The sequence below is a fragment of the Mytilus trossulus genome, chromosome 14, assembly GCF_036588685.1.
Source record: "Mytilus trossulus isolate FHL-02 chromosome 14, PNRI_Mtr1.1.1.hap1, whole genome shotgun sequence".
Lineage (NCBI taxonomy): Eukaryota > Metazoa > Mollusca > Bivalvia > Mytilida > Mytilidae > Mytilus > Mytilus trossulus.
The window spans coordinates 35091604-35110692 of record NC_086386.1 but is presented as its reverse complement, the minus strand read 5'-3'; the positions used below and the strand labels follow the sequence as shown (position 1 = coordinate 35110692).

At 31.3% G+C, this 19089-nt stretch overlaps 1 protein-coding gene across 1 annotated transcript in view; it reads right to left on the bottom strand.

Annotated features, from left to right (window-relative positions):
• LOC134697696 (von Willebrand factor A domain-containing protein 7-like) overlaps nt 1-19089 on the bottom strand; it is a 33344-nt gene that overhangs the window by 5282 nt on the left and 8973 nt on the right. The window contains exons 6-17 of the mRNA XM_063559980.1: nt 17274-17459; nt 15486-15704; nt 14901-15020; nt 13564-13728; nt 12795-12916; nt 6350-6509; nt 5191-5267; nt 3969-4122; nt 3447-3616; nt 2944-3055; nt 1391-1586; nt 540-609 (exon numbers count right to left, since the gene is read on the bottom strand). Of these exons, the coding sequence (XP_063416050.1) occupies nt 540-609; nt 1391-1586; nt 2944-3055; nt 3447-3616; nt 3969-4122; nt 5191-5267; nt 6350-6509; nt 12795-12916; nt 13564-13728; nt 14901-15020; nt 15486-15704; nt 17274-17459 (1751 nt within the window). The remainder of the gene's footprint in view (nt 1-539; nt 610-1390; nt 1587-2943; nt 3056-3446; nt 3617-3968; nt 4123-5190; nt 5268-6349; nt 6510-12794; nt 12917-13563; nt 13729-14900; nt 15021-15485; nt 15705-17273; nt 17460-19089) is intronic.

Below are 19089 nucleotides of genomic sequence, written 5' to 3'. Positions count from 1 at the left end.
ATATTAAAAAAAAAAAAAATATAAAAAGGGTTCTTGGAAGTATTTTCACCAGGAACGCTTAAACTCCGAAAAAAGTTCAAATGAATTGAAACATCATAGTTCGTATGACCAAATGGGATTTAAAACAACTAAACCATCAAATACAAACTTTGACTGAATGCGTGGAACCAATGTTTCTTTAAAATAACAAAAAATCAATAAGCATAGAATTAAAAATAATATTCTAAAAACATGTCAGACCTTTGACACTAACTATGCAGCTGACGAAACCAACGGGAATCATCTTAGAGCTTTGCTAATGAAAATAGCACTTAGTGACATTTGGTAATATACAAGCGTACTTGATAAACAATTTGACAAAAATGGGACCAAAATGAAGATCAAATCTATATATATATATATTAGGTGCAACTATTTGTCAGGTTATTCAAATTTCCGCTTTATTAGAAATGTTTATCTTTTGTTTATTATACTAATAAATGTGGAATTTTACGAAATCATGTTCATTTGTTATACAAAAAGTTTTCAGTTATACTTACGAGAACCGTTTTTGAAATTCTTTGATTAATTTCTGATGAGGATCCTAGGTAAACTGTAATGGCATATTTCCTACAAGTTGTAAGTTTATATTATAAAAAATCAAAAATGAAATCACAAAAATGCTGTACTTCTAGGAGAATTCAATAACGCATAGTCCCCAATCAAATGGCAAAATCAAAAGCTCAAACACTTCCTGATTTTATAGCAAGCTAAAACTCTCACTTGTATGACAGTCGCATTAAATTCCATTAAATTGACAACGATGCGTGAACAATATAAAAGGTCAAAATTTCAAAATATGTAAGTTTTCATTAATAATTTATTCTTATGAACTGATATGTAGTTCTCAATTCTATCATTATGACATATTGTTGAAGTGAGCCGGATTGTATCATAATGTATGATATCTTAAGGAACACATTGAAAACTTCAACTAATGCCTACATATTGATAGTTCATAAAGTGAATTTCAAACAGTGCCATGCATGGTAAATTCAAGACATATTCAACACAATTATATAGTGTAAGTACTATAAAGAGCTGATATTTGTATTGTCTTGTTTATTATCATGGTTGTGTACTATAGTTAGTTATACAAGTGAATAACTAATTTGGACCTGATGGAATATGTCTCGTTGGCACTCATACCCCATCTTCTTATATCTACCAAATATTATATTTCAATATAAGATTTAAATCTGACAAATTAGTAATTCCAAATGAACTGCTGTGAAACAGATTTCATTTTGTATTTTCTTGTATTTGTTTTAATATCATTCTCATTTAGCGACTAATAATTAGAACACCTTTTGATAACAAATATAGGCATATGTAAGGCAAAGCAACGTACAAGATACTAGATGTTAATGTAGGCTTCATAGTAAACGATCCATTACTTGTATCTCCCGCTAAAATTGTATGCTGTCTTCTCATTGGTAGTACTGAAGCAGAATGGTCGTCTGAAATCGCTACTTCATAAGTTTCATTAATCGTTCCTGTATTTTCAACTTCATAATATACTAACACTTCTTTTCCAGTTACTGCACCTATAAAATTGATAATGGAAATGGGGAATGTGCAATAGAGACAACAACCCGACCAAAGAGCAGACAACAGCAGAAGGTCACCAATAGGTCTTCAATGCATACGTAATTCCCGCACACGGAGGCGTCCTTCAGCTTGCCCTTAAACAATTATATACTAGTTCAGTGACAATGAACGCCATACTAAACTCCAAATTGTACACAAGAAACTAAAAGTTAAAATAATACAAGACTAACAAAGGTCAGACCCTCCCCCTATACCTCTAGCAAATTCAGAAAACTAAACTATACATGAATTGGATAATGTAATTTGAATGTTTCTAAATAAAGGATTTCTCCGCAAAAAAGTGTTCCTTATAGTAATATGTACGATGAAAATCGATTGCATTATTACAAAGATCGAAATAAAATACTGCGATAAAAAGTGGAAATTTTTTACTAGTAACCAAAATACTCTGTGATTAATCTCTGAAGAATCACATTTAAATAACATTTGAATAAGACGAAATATGTATTTAAAACTAAGTCTGAAAGATGCAGGCTCTGAGGCTGATATATAGATATAACAATTGTTTGTTAACACTTCAAAATATGCAGATTTACTGAATTGATCGATTTAGATTTATTTACTGTTTTGATGTTAAAGTCATTACTAATGTTTATATATATATACTAGTATACAAGTACACACCCGTGATAACGCGGGTCCACGACTAAATTTAATTATATAACTATGTGTAAGCCTTATTTTTAGTAATAAGTATTGTTATCGGATAAAGTCATGTCGATTATAAGATACACATTTTTCTCTGCTTTCAAATCTTTCTGTTTGAACCCGTCGGCCTGGAACTTATCAGTTATTGGTAATATTAATTATTTGGAAAACAAAACAAAAGGTCCTGGCTATCCAGGAATGGAGTATTTTTTAATCAACAGCATTGTCCTATATTAGATATCTTAGAAATTAAGTCTTGCTGATTGCTGAATAAAACTGCAATAGGGAACAATTTGACAATGATTGAATTTAGTAGTGTCAGCCCTCTGCTAATGACCCGTGCATATAGCAAAATCCTAAATACACCGGAACTTGTTAATTATTGGCAATATTAATTATGTGGTTAACAAAAGGGTCTTGAGTGGTGTAATTTTTAATCTACACCATTGTCCTATATTAGCTATATATAGAGTTGAATTCTTTGCTTTGTCGTTTTTACCCGATGACGGCTGACAAATTGGACCTCGTAATTTTAGTATTATAGCTATATATAGAGTTGAATTCTTTGCTTTGTCGTTTTTACCCGATGACGGCTGACAAATTGGACCTCGTAATTTTAGTATTATAGATATATTACATACTCACTATCGGGCGGAATTACTCTTAGTTTAACATTTGTAGGTTTAAATACTAGTGAATTCTTTCTGGAAAATTCAAATCCGTTCTTGTCTGTTCCGTTTAACTTCAGTTGGAAAAACTACAACGACAATTTGAAATGGACACTGTTGTTTCGTACGTAGTTGTCGTTTGTTGGGATCATTTAAGAGGACAAAATACATCATCTATGTCATTCGGGCTTAAAGTTGGGAATGACAGTAGATTGTTTCGTCCACAATAGAATCATCAGTGGCGCTCAATTCAAAACAGTTGGAAACCCAATAAAAATTTAAAGAGCACCAAAAGTTTTGAAAAATGATATTATGGTATTTATTTTATTTGACCCATAATTAGATGGAAGTTTCAATCTCTCATTGAAGATAAATTAGATCAAAACAGATTTTTCTATGATATCTACATTAGAAAATTAAAAGACATAGATAATAACAAATTACATTAGTGATTACATCTATTTACAAACGATATAATACCTGGTTAGGTGTAGTGAATATGGCGGCACATCTTACTGCCATGTGTGTTGAAGTCTGAATAATAGGAATTTTTAACAAATCATTGCCCAGCACATCAGTAAGAATAAGTTCATTACAAGTCCCGTTTTCTCCAAGGTTATATATGTTAACATAAAAGGTATAGTTCTTTCCTACAATTGAAAAAAGCATGTTTGGTATATCAAAAAGTACAGTTTGAGTAACATGACATGCGTGTATGGAAATAATAAATTAATAACCTTTCTCAAAGTATTACAAATATACTTTGAAAACTTATTACTTATTACATAGAAACAGGTTTACAAAATATACTTTGAAAACTTATTACTTATTACATAGAAACAGGTTCACTATTGCATTTCAAAGGAAATAGAACAGAACATATGGTTATAAATGAAAAGAATTCGAGAAAAAAATATTATACGATTTCAACATTTTATACAAGGACTTAATTTGCAATAGTATAACCAGAATTGAATACTTAGTAAAAGTTGTATGACTTACCTGTAATAGGACTTCCTTTCAGAATAGGTAAGGCACCACTTTCAGTATATTCAAGTATCTCTGTTTCCAGTTTAACTGGACTTTGCGCTGTCACATTAACTGACCAATTATTAGGTAACTTCCTCTGTAGATTATATATGCCTGGAGGTGGACGCTGAAATTTAAAGAAATTCAACGGCTATAATTGTATTCATTTTAACCTTATAAGTAATACAGTATATCTACGGGTCATTTTGTTTTATAGTTTAAGAAATGAAGCAATTGCAAAGGATACACATTTTGTCATTTTAAAAACAAATGTTTTAACTCTACATATAACGTTTCCTGCACAAACAACAAACACAACCTTATTATTATAATTGTCATCATGTATATATATATATAAGTATAAGAAGATGTGATATGATTGTCAAGAGACAACTCTTCACCAGAGACGACATGGCATAGAGGCTAACAATTGTATATAACTGTACGCCATTCAACAATGAGCTAGACTCATACTGCAACGTAAATTATAAGAGGCACAAACATTCAAATGTGAAATCATTTCAATAGAGAAAACTAACGACCTGATTAATGTACAAAACAATGAACGAAAAAAAAACCACACCTCAACAACAATTAAACGACAAACACTGAATTAATAGATACCGACTTGGAACAGGGACAATCACAATGTGACGTGGCTATAATAGATTGTTGGCTTCAAACCCTCACATTTCATGACACCGTGGTGTAAAAGTATAACATAAGAACAAACCATAAAAACATCTGTTGCAATCAGCGCAACTCATCAGTTCGATACAAAAGAAGCCACTAACACAGACTGGATGTGACAGGGTTCTCATACATTCGTACGGTGACCAATATCTATAGTTGTTAATTTCTGTGTCATATGGTCTCTTTTAGAGAGCTGTCTCATTGGCAATCATACCACATCTTTTTTTTATATCTCCAACACAAAAAGAACAGTTAGTACAGGTCTGCAATTACTCGCAGTTTTTTTTTTGAAGCTCTTTCAATGAAATATCAACTAATAAAAGCTAAAGGCATCTGAGAATTATTAGTTTTATATTGTTGGTTTTAAATTAAAAAGCCCTTGATTTAATCTTTGCACGTACCTTTAGGCAATGAAATAAGTAGCAATAACCATTTTTTCATTTAAATGAATATGCTACTCTGGCAGGGAAATATAAAATGAAAAGAAAAAAATCAATTGTACCTGCAGTGAAATTATAACTTCTTTCCTCTTAGTGATCAGCTTTTGTGATAATCTGCTGGCAAATGTTTCTTTTGTTCCTGAAAAAACACATGCAATTTTAAATACAGCTTTTTTACCAAACTAAAGATTTTTTATTTTATTTTAGATAGATATAATAAGTAAAGTAAGAAATTTACTGTTTATATAATTAGGAGATGCGAGAGCGAGAGAGACAAATATCCACAAAAGACCAAAGAAGTTTTCTGCTATCTCTGGAGCACATTGATTGCATCTTTAAAGATGGCTGATTATATCTATTACAGGTTATTTATTGTTTAAATAGTAAAATGTGAATCTTACTCATAAATGGATAGTATACTAGTACAATTCATATGAAGAGAACACTTTATCAAATGTATGCAGGCTTTTGTCACAAAAATTCTGAATGTTATGTCCCCAATGCTATTCAGCTTTTAACTTTACTTGGCCGTTTTATCAGTTTTGGTTAGAGCGTCACTGAGGATTTTTTTTGTATACGAAAAACGCAATGGACGATCTTGATTATAACCCTATTGATGTATCTATGTTAAGTTTACTTTTAATAGATAATTATGTTTTATTGTGATTCTAATTTGGTTGAAAAATAATATTTCTGTTCTTGTTTTAGTGTACTTGTTCCAAAACGTTCCATAGAACGACTGATGGTACGAATAAGTAACAATTTTATTCATATAATTTAACATGAACATGTGTGATATATAAATCTTTTTTTTTCTTGTTATTTTACGAATTTTCGCTACTTTCGTTTTGACGTTTTATCAGATATTCAGAGTCCTTTTGTTTTATCCATCTAGTGCTAGTGCTAATAACAATTTTGTCATCTAACTTCTCCTTTTGTTTTCATAATTATGTGACTTATATTTTATTTTAAATCTTATATCATCCTTGTTATTTTTTCATAGTTTTGGAAGGAAAAACAGTGCTTATGATATGTGTGAAAAATCAAGAGCGAAACAGTTCGCGCTTAATTTTCAAAGATGATTATTCCGAAAACAAAAACACGGACCCTTCATTTTTTGGTGATTTTTTTAATTCCTTTATATATTTTCTGTGAGTTTATAACAATCTTTTTAATTTAAAAAAAAAAAAAAAAATTATCGAACATCCTTTATAACTTTACCATTAGGGTAGAAAAGTTCTATTCCACTGTCTTCGCCTGAACAGCACACAGCCACCTTGAGAACTGTCACGGTACTATCAACAACAAACATTGTGTTCTCATCGGATGTTAGTGACCATTCAAATGAATCTACTATTACTTCAGCAACAGGAAATGTCTTCTTGTAACGATAAAGACGATATTTATGTTAAAACTTAGTCTAGTCGAAATAAATGAAGAATGTGTACATGGGACAAAGATGATGCTTCCGTTTGCATCAATTACAGCTATAAAGGATCATATCTTTAGAAATCTAAACGTGACGTGACCCAAATTTGAAAAAAAAGTTTTTGGAAGCTCTTTTGATTAAAAAAGCATTGTGTATAAGTTTATTCACATATAATGTTGATAAAGTTAGAGAAAGAAAAAACCTTTTGACCTACGTACGTAAAGACGGATAAGGGCAACACTCAATGCCCCTATCGGTGACGACGAGAGCATAAGCAAAATAAAGTGACCACAACATATATCCTATCAATATGTTCTATACCTTTCTGTTTACATCGTTCACATCGTATACATCGCGATGTTGACAATATTGTGTCAACATCGTGTTTATATTGTATATATAGAGTCTATACCTTTATGTTTACATCGTTCACATCGTATACATCTCCATGTTAACAATATCGTGTCAACATCGTGTTTATATTGTGTATGTAGAGTCTCTACCTTTCTGTTTACATCGTTCACATCGTATACATCGCGATGTTGACAATATCGTGTCAACATCGTGTTTATATTGTAAATATATATATAAAGTATCTACCTTTCTGTTTACATCGTTCACATCGTATACATCGCGATGTTGACAATATTGTGTCAACATCGTGTTTATATTGTATATGTAGAGTCTCTACCTTTCTGTAAACATCGTTCACATCGTATACACCGCGATGTTGACAATATCGTGTCAACATCGTGTTTATATTGTAAATATATATATAAAGTATCTACCTTTCTGTTTACATCGTTCACATCGTATACATAGCGATGTTGACAATATATAGTGTCAACATCGTGTTTATATTGTAAATATATATATAAAGTCTCTACCTTACTGTTTACATCGTTCACATCGTATACATCGCGATGTTGACAATATTGTGTCAACATCGTGTTTATATTGTATATAAAGAGTCTATACATTTATGTTTACATCTTTCACATCGTATACATCGCGATGTTGACAATATCGTGTCAACATCGTTTTTATATTGTATATATATATATAAAGTCTCTACCTTTCTGTTTACATCGTTCACATCGTATACATCGCGATGTTGAAAATATTGTGTCAACATCGTGTATATATTGTATATAAAGATTCTATACCTTTGTGTTTACATCGTGTTGTTTGTGCTGTATTTAGACCCTTCTACAATGAAATTTGTTTTACATGCACACGTATAAAAATTGCTACTGTAAAATAGAGTAAAAATTCTGGGAAGAGTAAAAAATTGAGCTTCGATGAAATTAAGAGTAAGATTGCAGTTTCTATTTTCTATTGGTGCACCTCTGTTTCTTTAGATGTATATTCTTTTGTTACATTTATCTTTTATTACGGTATGTGTACCTTTTTTGCCAATACTGATTAATGATAGTCAAGTTGAAAATAACTGATTGTATCTGTGTGCCAATTTAAACACTTTCTGCTTTATCATATTGACCATTTTTCTCTCACAAGAACCAAATAATCAAGAGCTTTTCAGCTACCTTTGTATAAAAACCTGGTTAACCTTTTCAGTCATGGTCGAAATCCGACAATCTCACTTTATCTACAGCCAAGTAATCACATTAAGTAACCTGAACACGAACCTGCATCTCAACTATTATAACTTGTTTTTAGTGTTTTTTTCCATTGTATTCTTGAATTTGGCAAAACCTTCAGTGGCAAATATTACATAAACATCATCACACAAATATTTGTCTATTTGAGTGGAATATTCTTTCACCAGACATGTGTTGGTTACTATTTAGCATGTAATTCTACATAAATACCTGTGTGTGTTAAATATTTCTACTGATGTAGACTTTTTAAGCCAAATGTATAAAATGTGCTAAATTGGTATACCTTCGTTTACGGGACGTATTATGGTATATCGTTGTCCGTCTGTCCGTCCGTTGTCATCAGTCACGTCAGACTCTTTAACCGATTGACATAAAACTTTGGTGAATTGTTTATATCTATTGAAGTGAGCTCCCTTTAGTTTTTTTATGAATTTTAGATTTAATGTTTCTCAGTTACTAGTATAGGGTTTTATTCATTATAAAAGGGGGATTTATCCGTTTTCGAACAACAACTAAATATTGCTTTCAGCAGTTTTCATAAACTTTGGTGAATTGGTCATATCTATTTATGTAAGCCCCTTTAGAATTTTATAGATTTTCGATTTTACTTTTCCGAGATATGGGGTTTTATTCATTAAAAAAGGGAGGATGTTTCAGTGTTTGTACAATAACTCTAAAATGTTTACACCAATAATCATACAACTTTGATGAATTATTTATATCTGTTGATGTGAATTCCTTTTAGATTTTCAAAAAATTCTAATATGACATTGAGAAGTAATGAATGTCTCTGAAATTGTACCACAAGGTTTCATATCACAAATGAAAGGCTGAAATTGAGTTTAGGGTGCATGTAATTGCTCGAAACCTTCAGGAATTTGGGGCCGAATACAAGCATTTTGCTAGTTTTACTATTTGACAATAACTTATGTTTAAGTGTGTGGATCTATCTAAAAATGCACTACAAGATTCCATACCACAAAGGAAAGGCTCTGATTGAGTTTTAGAGTAATTATTCTAAGAGGGTTGGAAAGGGGAGAGGGTGTCATATTTTGCACAATAGTTTTTTAAGACATTCGACCACATATATTTTGTGTCAGAAACCTATATTATCTCAAATATTTGATGATCACAATCCAAACTCAGACAGTATCAGAATATTGAGTCCAAACGTGCCCCAACTGTTCATGATTCAACATCTGCGGGCGTATCAAACTGCTCTCAGTGAAGCTCTTTATTGTTGTTGTAGTAAATCAATAGTACCAAAATATAGAACTAGGCATATTGTTTGATATACCCAGATTATTTGACGTCTATAGCGGCATTATGTTTAACTTGCTGGTCCTACAGTGCGTTAACGACAGTTTGAAGAAGTACAACAAAATAATTTATTTTTGTGCCAATATTGTTTTTATTGTCAAAATAATGTTTTTATTGTCAAAATTATGAGGAACATATAAATTTAATATGGTGCTTTATTTTATTAACGTTTGATATTTTAATAAACATGATTACTAGATACGAATCACTCATTTCCATGCTCAACCTCCCCCTAAAAACAATAAAAAAATAAAAGACGTAAGATGTCATAGGAACATTTGGGAAAGATGGACAACACTTTGATAATTTCTATCGTCACATGTAAAATAAATAACGATTTCAAATAGCACCTTAAACATAATTTACGTCCAGTAGCAAGTTTAATGCAATATTCAGAATTAGAACATATTAATTTTGACCCTGCTTTATATTAACCCGACAGGCTGAGTCGAAATTATTTATACATGTAGAATAGAAGACTATAGTTATGACGTGTCCTGCATGTTATATGAAAATAATAAAAGTCGAAACTCATTGTTCTTATTTACAATACTCTGATGAACCAAGAAGGTTATCATATAACCTCCTTGGATGAACAGAAAACTACAGATTCCGGAAGCTGTACGCTAACATGCTGTTACTCTTGACCTAATAATATCCCTCTTCCCCTCCCCCCAAAAAATATACCATGAACCCTACACACAGCATCAACATCGCGACAATACGCTCCAAAAAAAAGTATATGTCACATTCTTTGTTTTCAAGAAAATGGTTTTAGAGGGTACTTAATAATATTAAATATGCTATGAATTTCAAACGTTCTTACTGATTATGTGTTTTAAATAGATACGTTCTTTTTTATCATAAGGGTCTGGATAGAGGGTCATTCATTTATTAATATCAAGTTTGTGTTACCAATATTTTTATGCTTTATATTTTAGCACCTCGTCATTCTCTAATCTTTTCTTTTTTTTTGTTGACTTTTAGTCTGCAGTATTTATCCATTATTCTGTATTCCGTAAACCCCAATACAATCAGACCCTTCCTTATACATGTAGGCACGTATTTTTAATTTAATTATAACAGTTGTAAAAACATGATGTGTTCATTATCATTTTCCTGCTTTAGTTAAACTTCCCTTAGGCGACTCGCTATCTTACAAATTAGTAACTTTTATGACAGACACGAAAACGGCAACGTCATAATACAGTCACGACACTTTAGCGGCACTGAAAACGATGCGTATAGTGTGATTTCCCTTTAACGACGTCAACGATGTAAACAATGTATAAGAGTTCAAACAATGTCAACAATGTTGACACAACATCGTGTTAACATTGTAAACATCGCGATGTTAACGATGTCAACGATGTAAACAATGTATAAGGGTTCAAACAATGTAAACAATGTTAACACGACATCGTGTTTACATTGTAAACATCGCTATGTTAACGATGTCAACGATGTAAACACTATATAATGGTTCAAACAATGTAAACGATGTTAACACAACATCGTGTTTTCATTGTACACATCGTGATGTTAACGATGTCAACGATGTAAACAATATATAAGGGTTCAAACAATGTAATTGATGTTAACACGACATCGTGTTTACATTGTAAACATCACGATGTTAACGATGTCAACGATGTAAACAATATATAAGAGTTCAAACAATGTAAACGATGTTGACATAATATCGTGTTTACATTGTATACATCGCAATGTTAACGATGTCAACGATGTAAACAATATATAAGGGTTCAAACAATGTAAACGATGTTTACACGATATCGATTTAACTTTGTAGATATCGCGATGTCGACAATATTGAATAAACATCCTGCACTGGACATGAATGAACATTTGAAACCCAATGTTGTATAAGTACCGAAACCGTTGAAGAGCTGTATGTCAAAAATACCTAAAATAAATTGCCAAATTCATCTAAAGCCAACTTTGCCTAAGGGAGTTGAAACCTTAGTTTCTTAATAATTTATAAATTTATAAACGGACAAATTTTAGAAAAGTTTGTTATATCATGTCAGTACCGAAATACTGACTACTGAGCTCATGATACCCTCGGGGACTGATAGTCCACCAGCAGAGGTATCGACCCAGTGATGTAGAATATTGAAAACAACACGTTATTAATTTCTTGCGTCCGAAGCGCTTTTCCGAAAACGGAGAATGAATTACATAAATTTTTACAATAGACTAGAAAAAGACAAAATATTAAGGCTGCTATTTCGAAGAATTTTTTAGATGAATGTTAAATCTTTATTAGCTCTATCATATATTAAAATAAATAAGCATGTGACTGGTCATTCAAGTGTATGATCTATTATAAAGTATAGGGCGCCAAACAGGTCAAAAAATGAAATAATGAAAATACCGAACTCCGAGGAATATTCAGAAAAGAAAGTCACTTATCAAATTAACTAACCAAACGCGCAATCACACCAATCGTATGCATAGCAACTGTCATATTCCTATTGTCAGCTCAGTAGTCAATTCGTCGGTACTGACATGATTAACAAAACTTTTCCTAAAATTGTCCGTTTATAAATTTAGAAAATATTAAGAAACTAAGTTTTCAAGTCCCTCAGGCAAAGTTGTCTTAAGATGAATTTGGCTCTTTATTTTAGGTATTTTTGACCTATAGCTTTTCAACGGTTTCGGTCCTTATACATCTTCGAATTTCAAATATTTGGCTTTGAGCGTTCTTGATGAAGGTAAATCCAAATAAGGGCTTTGGACGCAAGACATTATTAAACGTGTTGTTTTCAATTTTTTGATAAACAACGTCAGTAACTAAAATCTTAGGTTGATCCCCTCCGTAAACTATCCAGTATGCCTTCGAAATATACAAATATTGTCAAGTTTCAATAACGGCCAGGAAACAGACTACTAAGATCTATACCTCGATAATACCATCGTGTATTATTTGTGAAATTGATACGAATTGTTTACCACCAAGCTCTTAATATCTCCCGATGAACTTTTTAGAAAACGGACGAGACGTTTTATGACATACCCATGGTTCATCAAATTTCTGGTAAGACACTGTTGATGTTTTACAAAGTCTGAGTAGCAGCTCCATGCTTTTGAATACCAAATGATTTGGGAAATGATTATCCCATAACTGAAACCGTGCAAAATTCAATTATATAAGGTGTCCAACATATAGTGCACTACAAATTCAATAAAAAAATCGAAACATTAACTGTAGTTTATATGTACATGTAGCTTGCACTATCAAAACTTTCTCGTATTATATTTATATTTTTACCTCAATAACATCATTCAATACATCATTTAATTTTGCTTTCGTTGTACGATAAACTTCTCCCCCTGTTGCCTTAGCAAGCCGCTGAAAGAATGATGTAGTATCCCTTCGTCTTACATGTATATCTGAAAATAGCAAAAGGGAGTTGTAAAAGTTAAATTATATCATTAATCAAGACAGTATAATAAAATATTACAGAAATGGACATAAAAATTCTTGTCAACACAGAGGTTGTGAGTTGGAATCACGCACGTCACAGATGATTATATTGTCTATGCAATATCAGGGCTAATGTTGGACGCCCGCTAACATGTTTAACCCTTCCACATTATGTACATGCCTGTCCCAAGTCAGGAGCCTGTTATTCGGTATTTGTCATTTTTTGCCGTCCGTGTTACATTTTAATTTTCCGTTCATTATTTTGTACATAAATTAGGGGCTAGTTTTCTCGTTTGAATTATATTTTTGTTTTGTCATTTCGATGCCTTTTATTAATAAGCTAAGCGGTATGGGCTTTGCTCATGGTGATGGCCATACGTTACCTAAAGATTATTTTTCTATGTCAATTGGTCTCTTGTGGAGAGTTTTCTCGGTGGCAATAATACCGCATCTTCTTTTCTTTAATTAAATTGTTAGTTTTCCTACCGAAGGTCCATTGTTCTCTCCAAGCACTCCTTCTCCCTCTTCTAATAAAGACTGAGCGCAACTAAGTTTTAGAATAGCACTAAAAGTCAAACACCAATCGATCAATCAATCAACCAAGAATACTTACTGTTGACTGATCTCCGTCTCCTAGAACAGGAGCCGGTTGACAATATGGTTATGGGAATCGTTTTAGCTCTTGCAGCATTTGCCGTTTCTTGCTCTTTATCTTTATCTTTAGCGTCAGCATCAGTAAACACAAATAATGTAGAGAAGTTTCGAGATAATTTGATAGCTACAAAGAATATTTCTTTTTAAATTATCATTTGAACATATATTTTATAAACTTAAAACAAATCCTATAACCAAATAGCCCAACAGTGGAAACCGATAGATTCCGTTTGAGATAGACTTAGTTTTTATTGATTCTCCCAGAAGCAAGATTGTGGAATTAATCGGTTTACTTCAATCTAGATAGTTTAAACTAGAATCTGCTGTAGCTTATGTTTTATGTTCCCCTTAAGGAGGCTCGAGGGTATACAAATTTCAGGAAAATATCAAACATTTGTTTTTCATTACAAATTGTTTTAATTTCCTTTTGTAGTTGTTACTTTATCATATGGTACAAAAATCATTCAAACAATCAATTCGTGTTGGCCCTAAAAGACTTTTAAAATGTATACATGATTGAAAAAGTTCCAAATTATCTCCCTTTGGTGGAAAAATGCCATTTTTTTGGCTTTAAAACTGAAATATCTTTTTCAACTGATCGGTGACCTATCTTTTTTAAATTTATTTCCATATAAGATGTAATTAAACATAATTATTGTAAAATTTGAGCGATTTCTGTAATTTTCTTTTTTTATTTCGATATTACATTTATTTCTCCTATCACTTCAACAGAAAAAAATACCTTTACAAAAATGTATGCTTCTTTCGAAGGATGATTGGGAACGCAAATAAACGGTGACCCCACTTTTTTATTTTATTTTTCTATTAACTATAAGATTTTTTATCTTATAGTTAATAGAAAAATAAAATAAAAAAGTGGGGTCACCGTTTATTTGCGTTCCCAATCATCCTTCGAAAGAAGCATACATTTTTGTAAAGGTATTTTTTTCTGTTGAAGTGATAGGAGAAATAAATGTAATATCGAAATAAAAAAAGTAGAGAAAAATATAGGGAAATCCTATATAAATGATTTAGACCAGCGAACCCCCTTAACGTCTTATTTGATCGATCTATAGGTAAGCTCTGATTCTCTGTAAAGACAATATTCATCACTATCAGTTATGTAAGCCATTTCAAGTTTAGCGTTAGGTTTTGGATGTTCTTATATTTTGGAGTTAGTCTATCATCACAGAAAAGGCAATACTTGTAGAATGCGTATCTTCAAATAAATGTTATTATCCGTTTTTATTATTAGAGGTTTTATCTAATGGTTAAACTCAATCACTTTATGTTTACCTTTCAAAATACCATCGGCTGCAAATTCGGGACAGTCACCTCCTCCACCTACTATGATGCTGTCGATTTTCTTAATCATTTCATATCCATCTCTAAACACAAATGCTTGATTCATTGTGACTAAGAAAGTAAATAAACTGAATCACCAGATGTCATGTGTCATGAATAATATCAAATCAGTAAGGTATAAATTATTATTATTGATCAGTTTTTATATACTTTTTTGGATATGTTATGTATTGTATCTTGTGTTTGTCTTTTTGTCGTTTTTTTTTTTGGTTTTGGAACCGACTAATGAATTTGGATAACTTTAGGTAACGTCTTCAGGCGTAAGCTCTTTCAAACAAACTGAATAACAATATGACAATGAAGCAGTATGGACAATTAGCTCCGACTTATATCTGTAACCCCTTCTAGATCATTCAGATATGTACTTTCGAAATGATACTTGCATGTTTAAAGAAATTAAGATGTGTGTACGTTTCATTCTAGCAGATTTACTAAAGCTGTAGGATCTGTTCAATATATTTTATTTTTTACCACGATATCTTCTTTTTAAAATTCTGAACCTTTACATTTACGAACCTGGATCATTAAACAGCGATAAAACATAATCAGCTGGTTCATTGTCAGAACCGATTGTAGCAGTCACGTGTTGAATAATTCTTTCTTTAACAGCAGCAATGTCTGCCCCCATTGACCCTGAATAGTCTATGACAAACGCTAGTGACAGATCTTTTCTCGTTTTGATGTGGAATATTTCGTCGAATGTTTTACTTCCAAGCAAACTAAGAATACCGGTGTCTTAAATATAAAATGTTAACTATTATAGAAAGGTTCGCTATAATATCCCAAATCGTTGCTATATTATTGTTTTTTTTTAAATTAATTACTTTTACGTTGTATTTTATTTCAGTTAAGCTTGATTTTGTTATGCTCATAATACTTAACACATGAATCCCCAGTTAAAAAGCGCAAGATAATCCTTCAAGTTCCTTATTGTTGCAACACGTGTTCAATAGATGTGTTTCAAAATATAAATTTTGAAGATGGTTCGTCAACAAGGTAAACACCTCTTGCTTCAAATGTTGCTTATTCACACGTCGTGTTATATGTTTTCGTATGTCATATGTTTTCGTATCAACCACATTTCGTCGGTTTAAACTGCATACGCGTACATAATGCCGTGTTTTTCGGTTTCTATATTTAGAACAACAACAACACTACAACTTGACAAATTTAAAACATATCCAATGTCGCTTTTTAAAGACGTTAGAACACATTTAATAAAACTGACCTATTTAACCATAAAAAATATGCATCACTAGAATAGTTGTGGATAAAAATTCTGAAGGGTTAAAATAAAGTCCAAATATGGTTTTTGACTGACAGACCCCTGATCTTCAAGACATGCGACTGTCATGTGTTTTTTCCCGTTTTAATTACAAACCAGCGAGTTAAAATAAACAGGGTTCTTATATAAAATGGTTGTTCAAAATAAATTATTTCATACATCCTTGATACATGAAGATGAATACAGTCTTGAAATTTTTATATATAATCCTAAATTTTGAAAACTGCATTTATTTTAGAGAAAAAAAAACGTTTTTTGTACAACCCAGGTGCCAATCTAGAATTAATTGAAATCTTAACAATTTCAGCACATGAAGCACCAAACTAAAACTCTTTAGTAGTAATTTGTAGTACTGAAAAGTATTTGATAATAATTTGTTTATGATTCAAGTGATCACCAGCACCTGCACGACTTTAGAAACAAGTCATTTCTTAATTTTATAGTCATTTCCTGTCCGTGTACATGTTGTACTGATCCAATTTTTATTTCATACGAAAACATAGGACGCCTTATTTTTATATACAGAAATCGCAAAGTAATCGGAAACAGTAAAAAATCGTAGTAAGCCTTGACAAAATAACTAGATACATGTATCTAAAATCAATCTACATGACATGCTTTTTAAATTTTAGTAAACACGTGAATAAAAACTCTACAGTGAAAACAGTAAGCAGTGAAACTTGTTATTAGTACGAAAACACTTTACACGATGATACATAGAAGTTCAAAGACGTTAATGTTTATGTAATGTTGACAACAATACGTATTTGTAACTTTTCCAGCAACTAACTAACTATACAATAAGAAATAATTTAGCATTTTGAGTAACAAATAGAGATAAGGTTTTATTAATTAAATGTGTCTAAAGCACTTTTCTGACAAATCCGTTTGTATTAGTTAAAGTCTTCAAAATGTTGTTTTATTTACACATCATGTATTTTACAATTAATGCAGCTGTATCTATTTTTTGAGCCACTCACAAGACTAAATTAGTAATTATCTTAATGAATCTCAAATACCTTCCATTATCAGAAAGTCTTTAGTTGCGGCAACAGCAGATGCATATGCCCTATAATGAAGATGATGATGTGGAGATAAACGTTCTGTGTATGTTTCTTTGTTTATTCCACATTTTGCTACCATTTTACGACTTTCGTCGTACGGCCCGCCATGACTACATTTTCCAGTGGTTGCACTTAGTGGTCCTATAGAAAAACATTAACAATATGCAACAGTTTTTAATGTAGAAAAACAAAAAAAGTGGAAATTAATTATTGTCAGTATAATGAACCATAACGTCTGTTTTGACTTTGAACAAAAATTGAGAAATACATAAAAAAACAAGGGAAAGAGTTTTGGAAAATTTTGAATAAATTTGTTAAAAATAAAGATCAGAAATCTGAAATATCTGTAAAAACATTACATGTACATGATTATTTTAAATCCATGAATGAAAATAATGTACATGATGAAATTGATATAGATATTGATGTTAATAATTTACCACCAGATATAGAAGAATTGTTAAATTCTCCAATAACAGTAGAAGAAATAAAATGTGCTGTAAAAAAATTAAAGAATAATAAATCTGCTGGATATGATAATATATTAAATGAATATATTAAATGTACATTAGATGATATGATTAATGTGTATGTAATGTTATTTAACATTGTGTTGGATACAGGTATTATACCAGAATGTTGGACCAATGGAATAATGGTTCCAATTTTCAAGAACAAGGGTTCCAAATCTGACCCGAATTCTTACAGAGGTATTACTCTCAATTCATGTCTTAGTAAAACATTCACTGCTGTGCTCAACAATAGATTGAATAAATTGTCAGATGAAATAGGCTTAATTACAGGAGCACAGGCTGGGTTCAGAAAAGGGTTTTCTACTATGGATAATATTTTTATTTTGCATTCACTTATTTCTCTATATTTTTCATTTGGTAAAAAAATATTTTGCTCGTTCATTGATTTCAAAAGTGCATTTGATACAGTTTGGAGAGCTGGACTTTGGCAAAAGATGCTACAATATAATATTCAAGGCAAAATATTGAGAGTTATACATAATACGTATCAGAATATCCAGACATGTATTAGAATGGGAAAGGATATTTCTGCATTTTTTAGTTGTAATATAGGAGTGAAACAAGGGGAGAATTTATCTCCCTTTCTGTTTTCCTTCTTTTTGAATGATCTGGAGAAATTTTTACTAGGTAATGATGTTAAAGACCTTGAAAATATATCTGATAAATGCAAAGAAACCTTATTATGTTATGTAAAAATATTTATAATATTATATGCAGATGACACAGTTATTTTATCTGAGTCAGAGGAGGATCTGCAACATGCATTGAAAGTTTTTGAGCAATATTGTAATGAGTGGAAACTCACAGTTAATACAAGTAAAACAAAAATTGTAATTTTCAGCAAAAAGAAATTCAAGGTTAAAGCAGATTTTGAAATCTATGGTAAAAATATTGATGTATTAGACTCATATACTTATCTGGGTATTGTATTTAATAATAACGGCTCTTTTTGTTCAGCTAGAAAGAAATTATTGGAACAGTCCAATAAAGCATTGTATGCACTATATAGAAAGATTAGAAATATTGCAATACCCGTAGATATACAGCTTAAGCTTTTTGATTGTCTTATCTTACCTATAATGATTTACTCTAGTGAAGTATGGGGATTTGAAAATAAGCAGGGATTGGAACGGATGCACTTGCAGTTTTGTAAAAATATTCTGCACGTGAGGAAAAGTACGCCAAATTTTATGGTTTACGGGGAACTGGGTCGTTATCCCATTGATATTACTATTAAG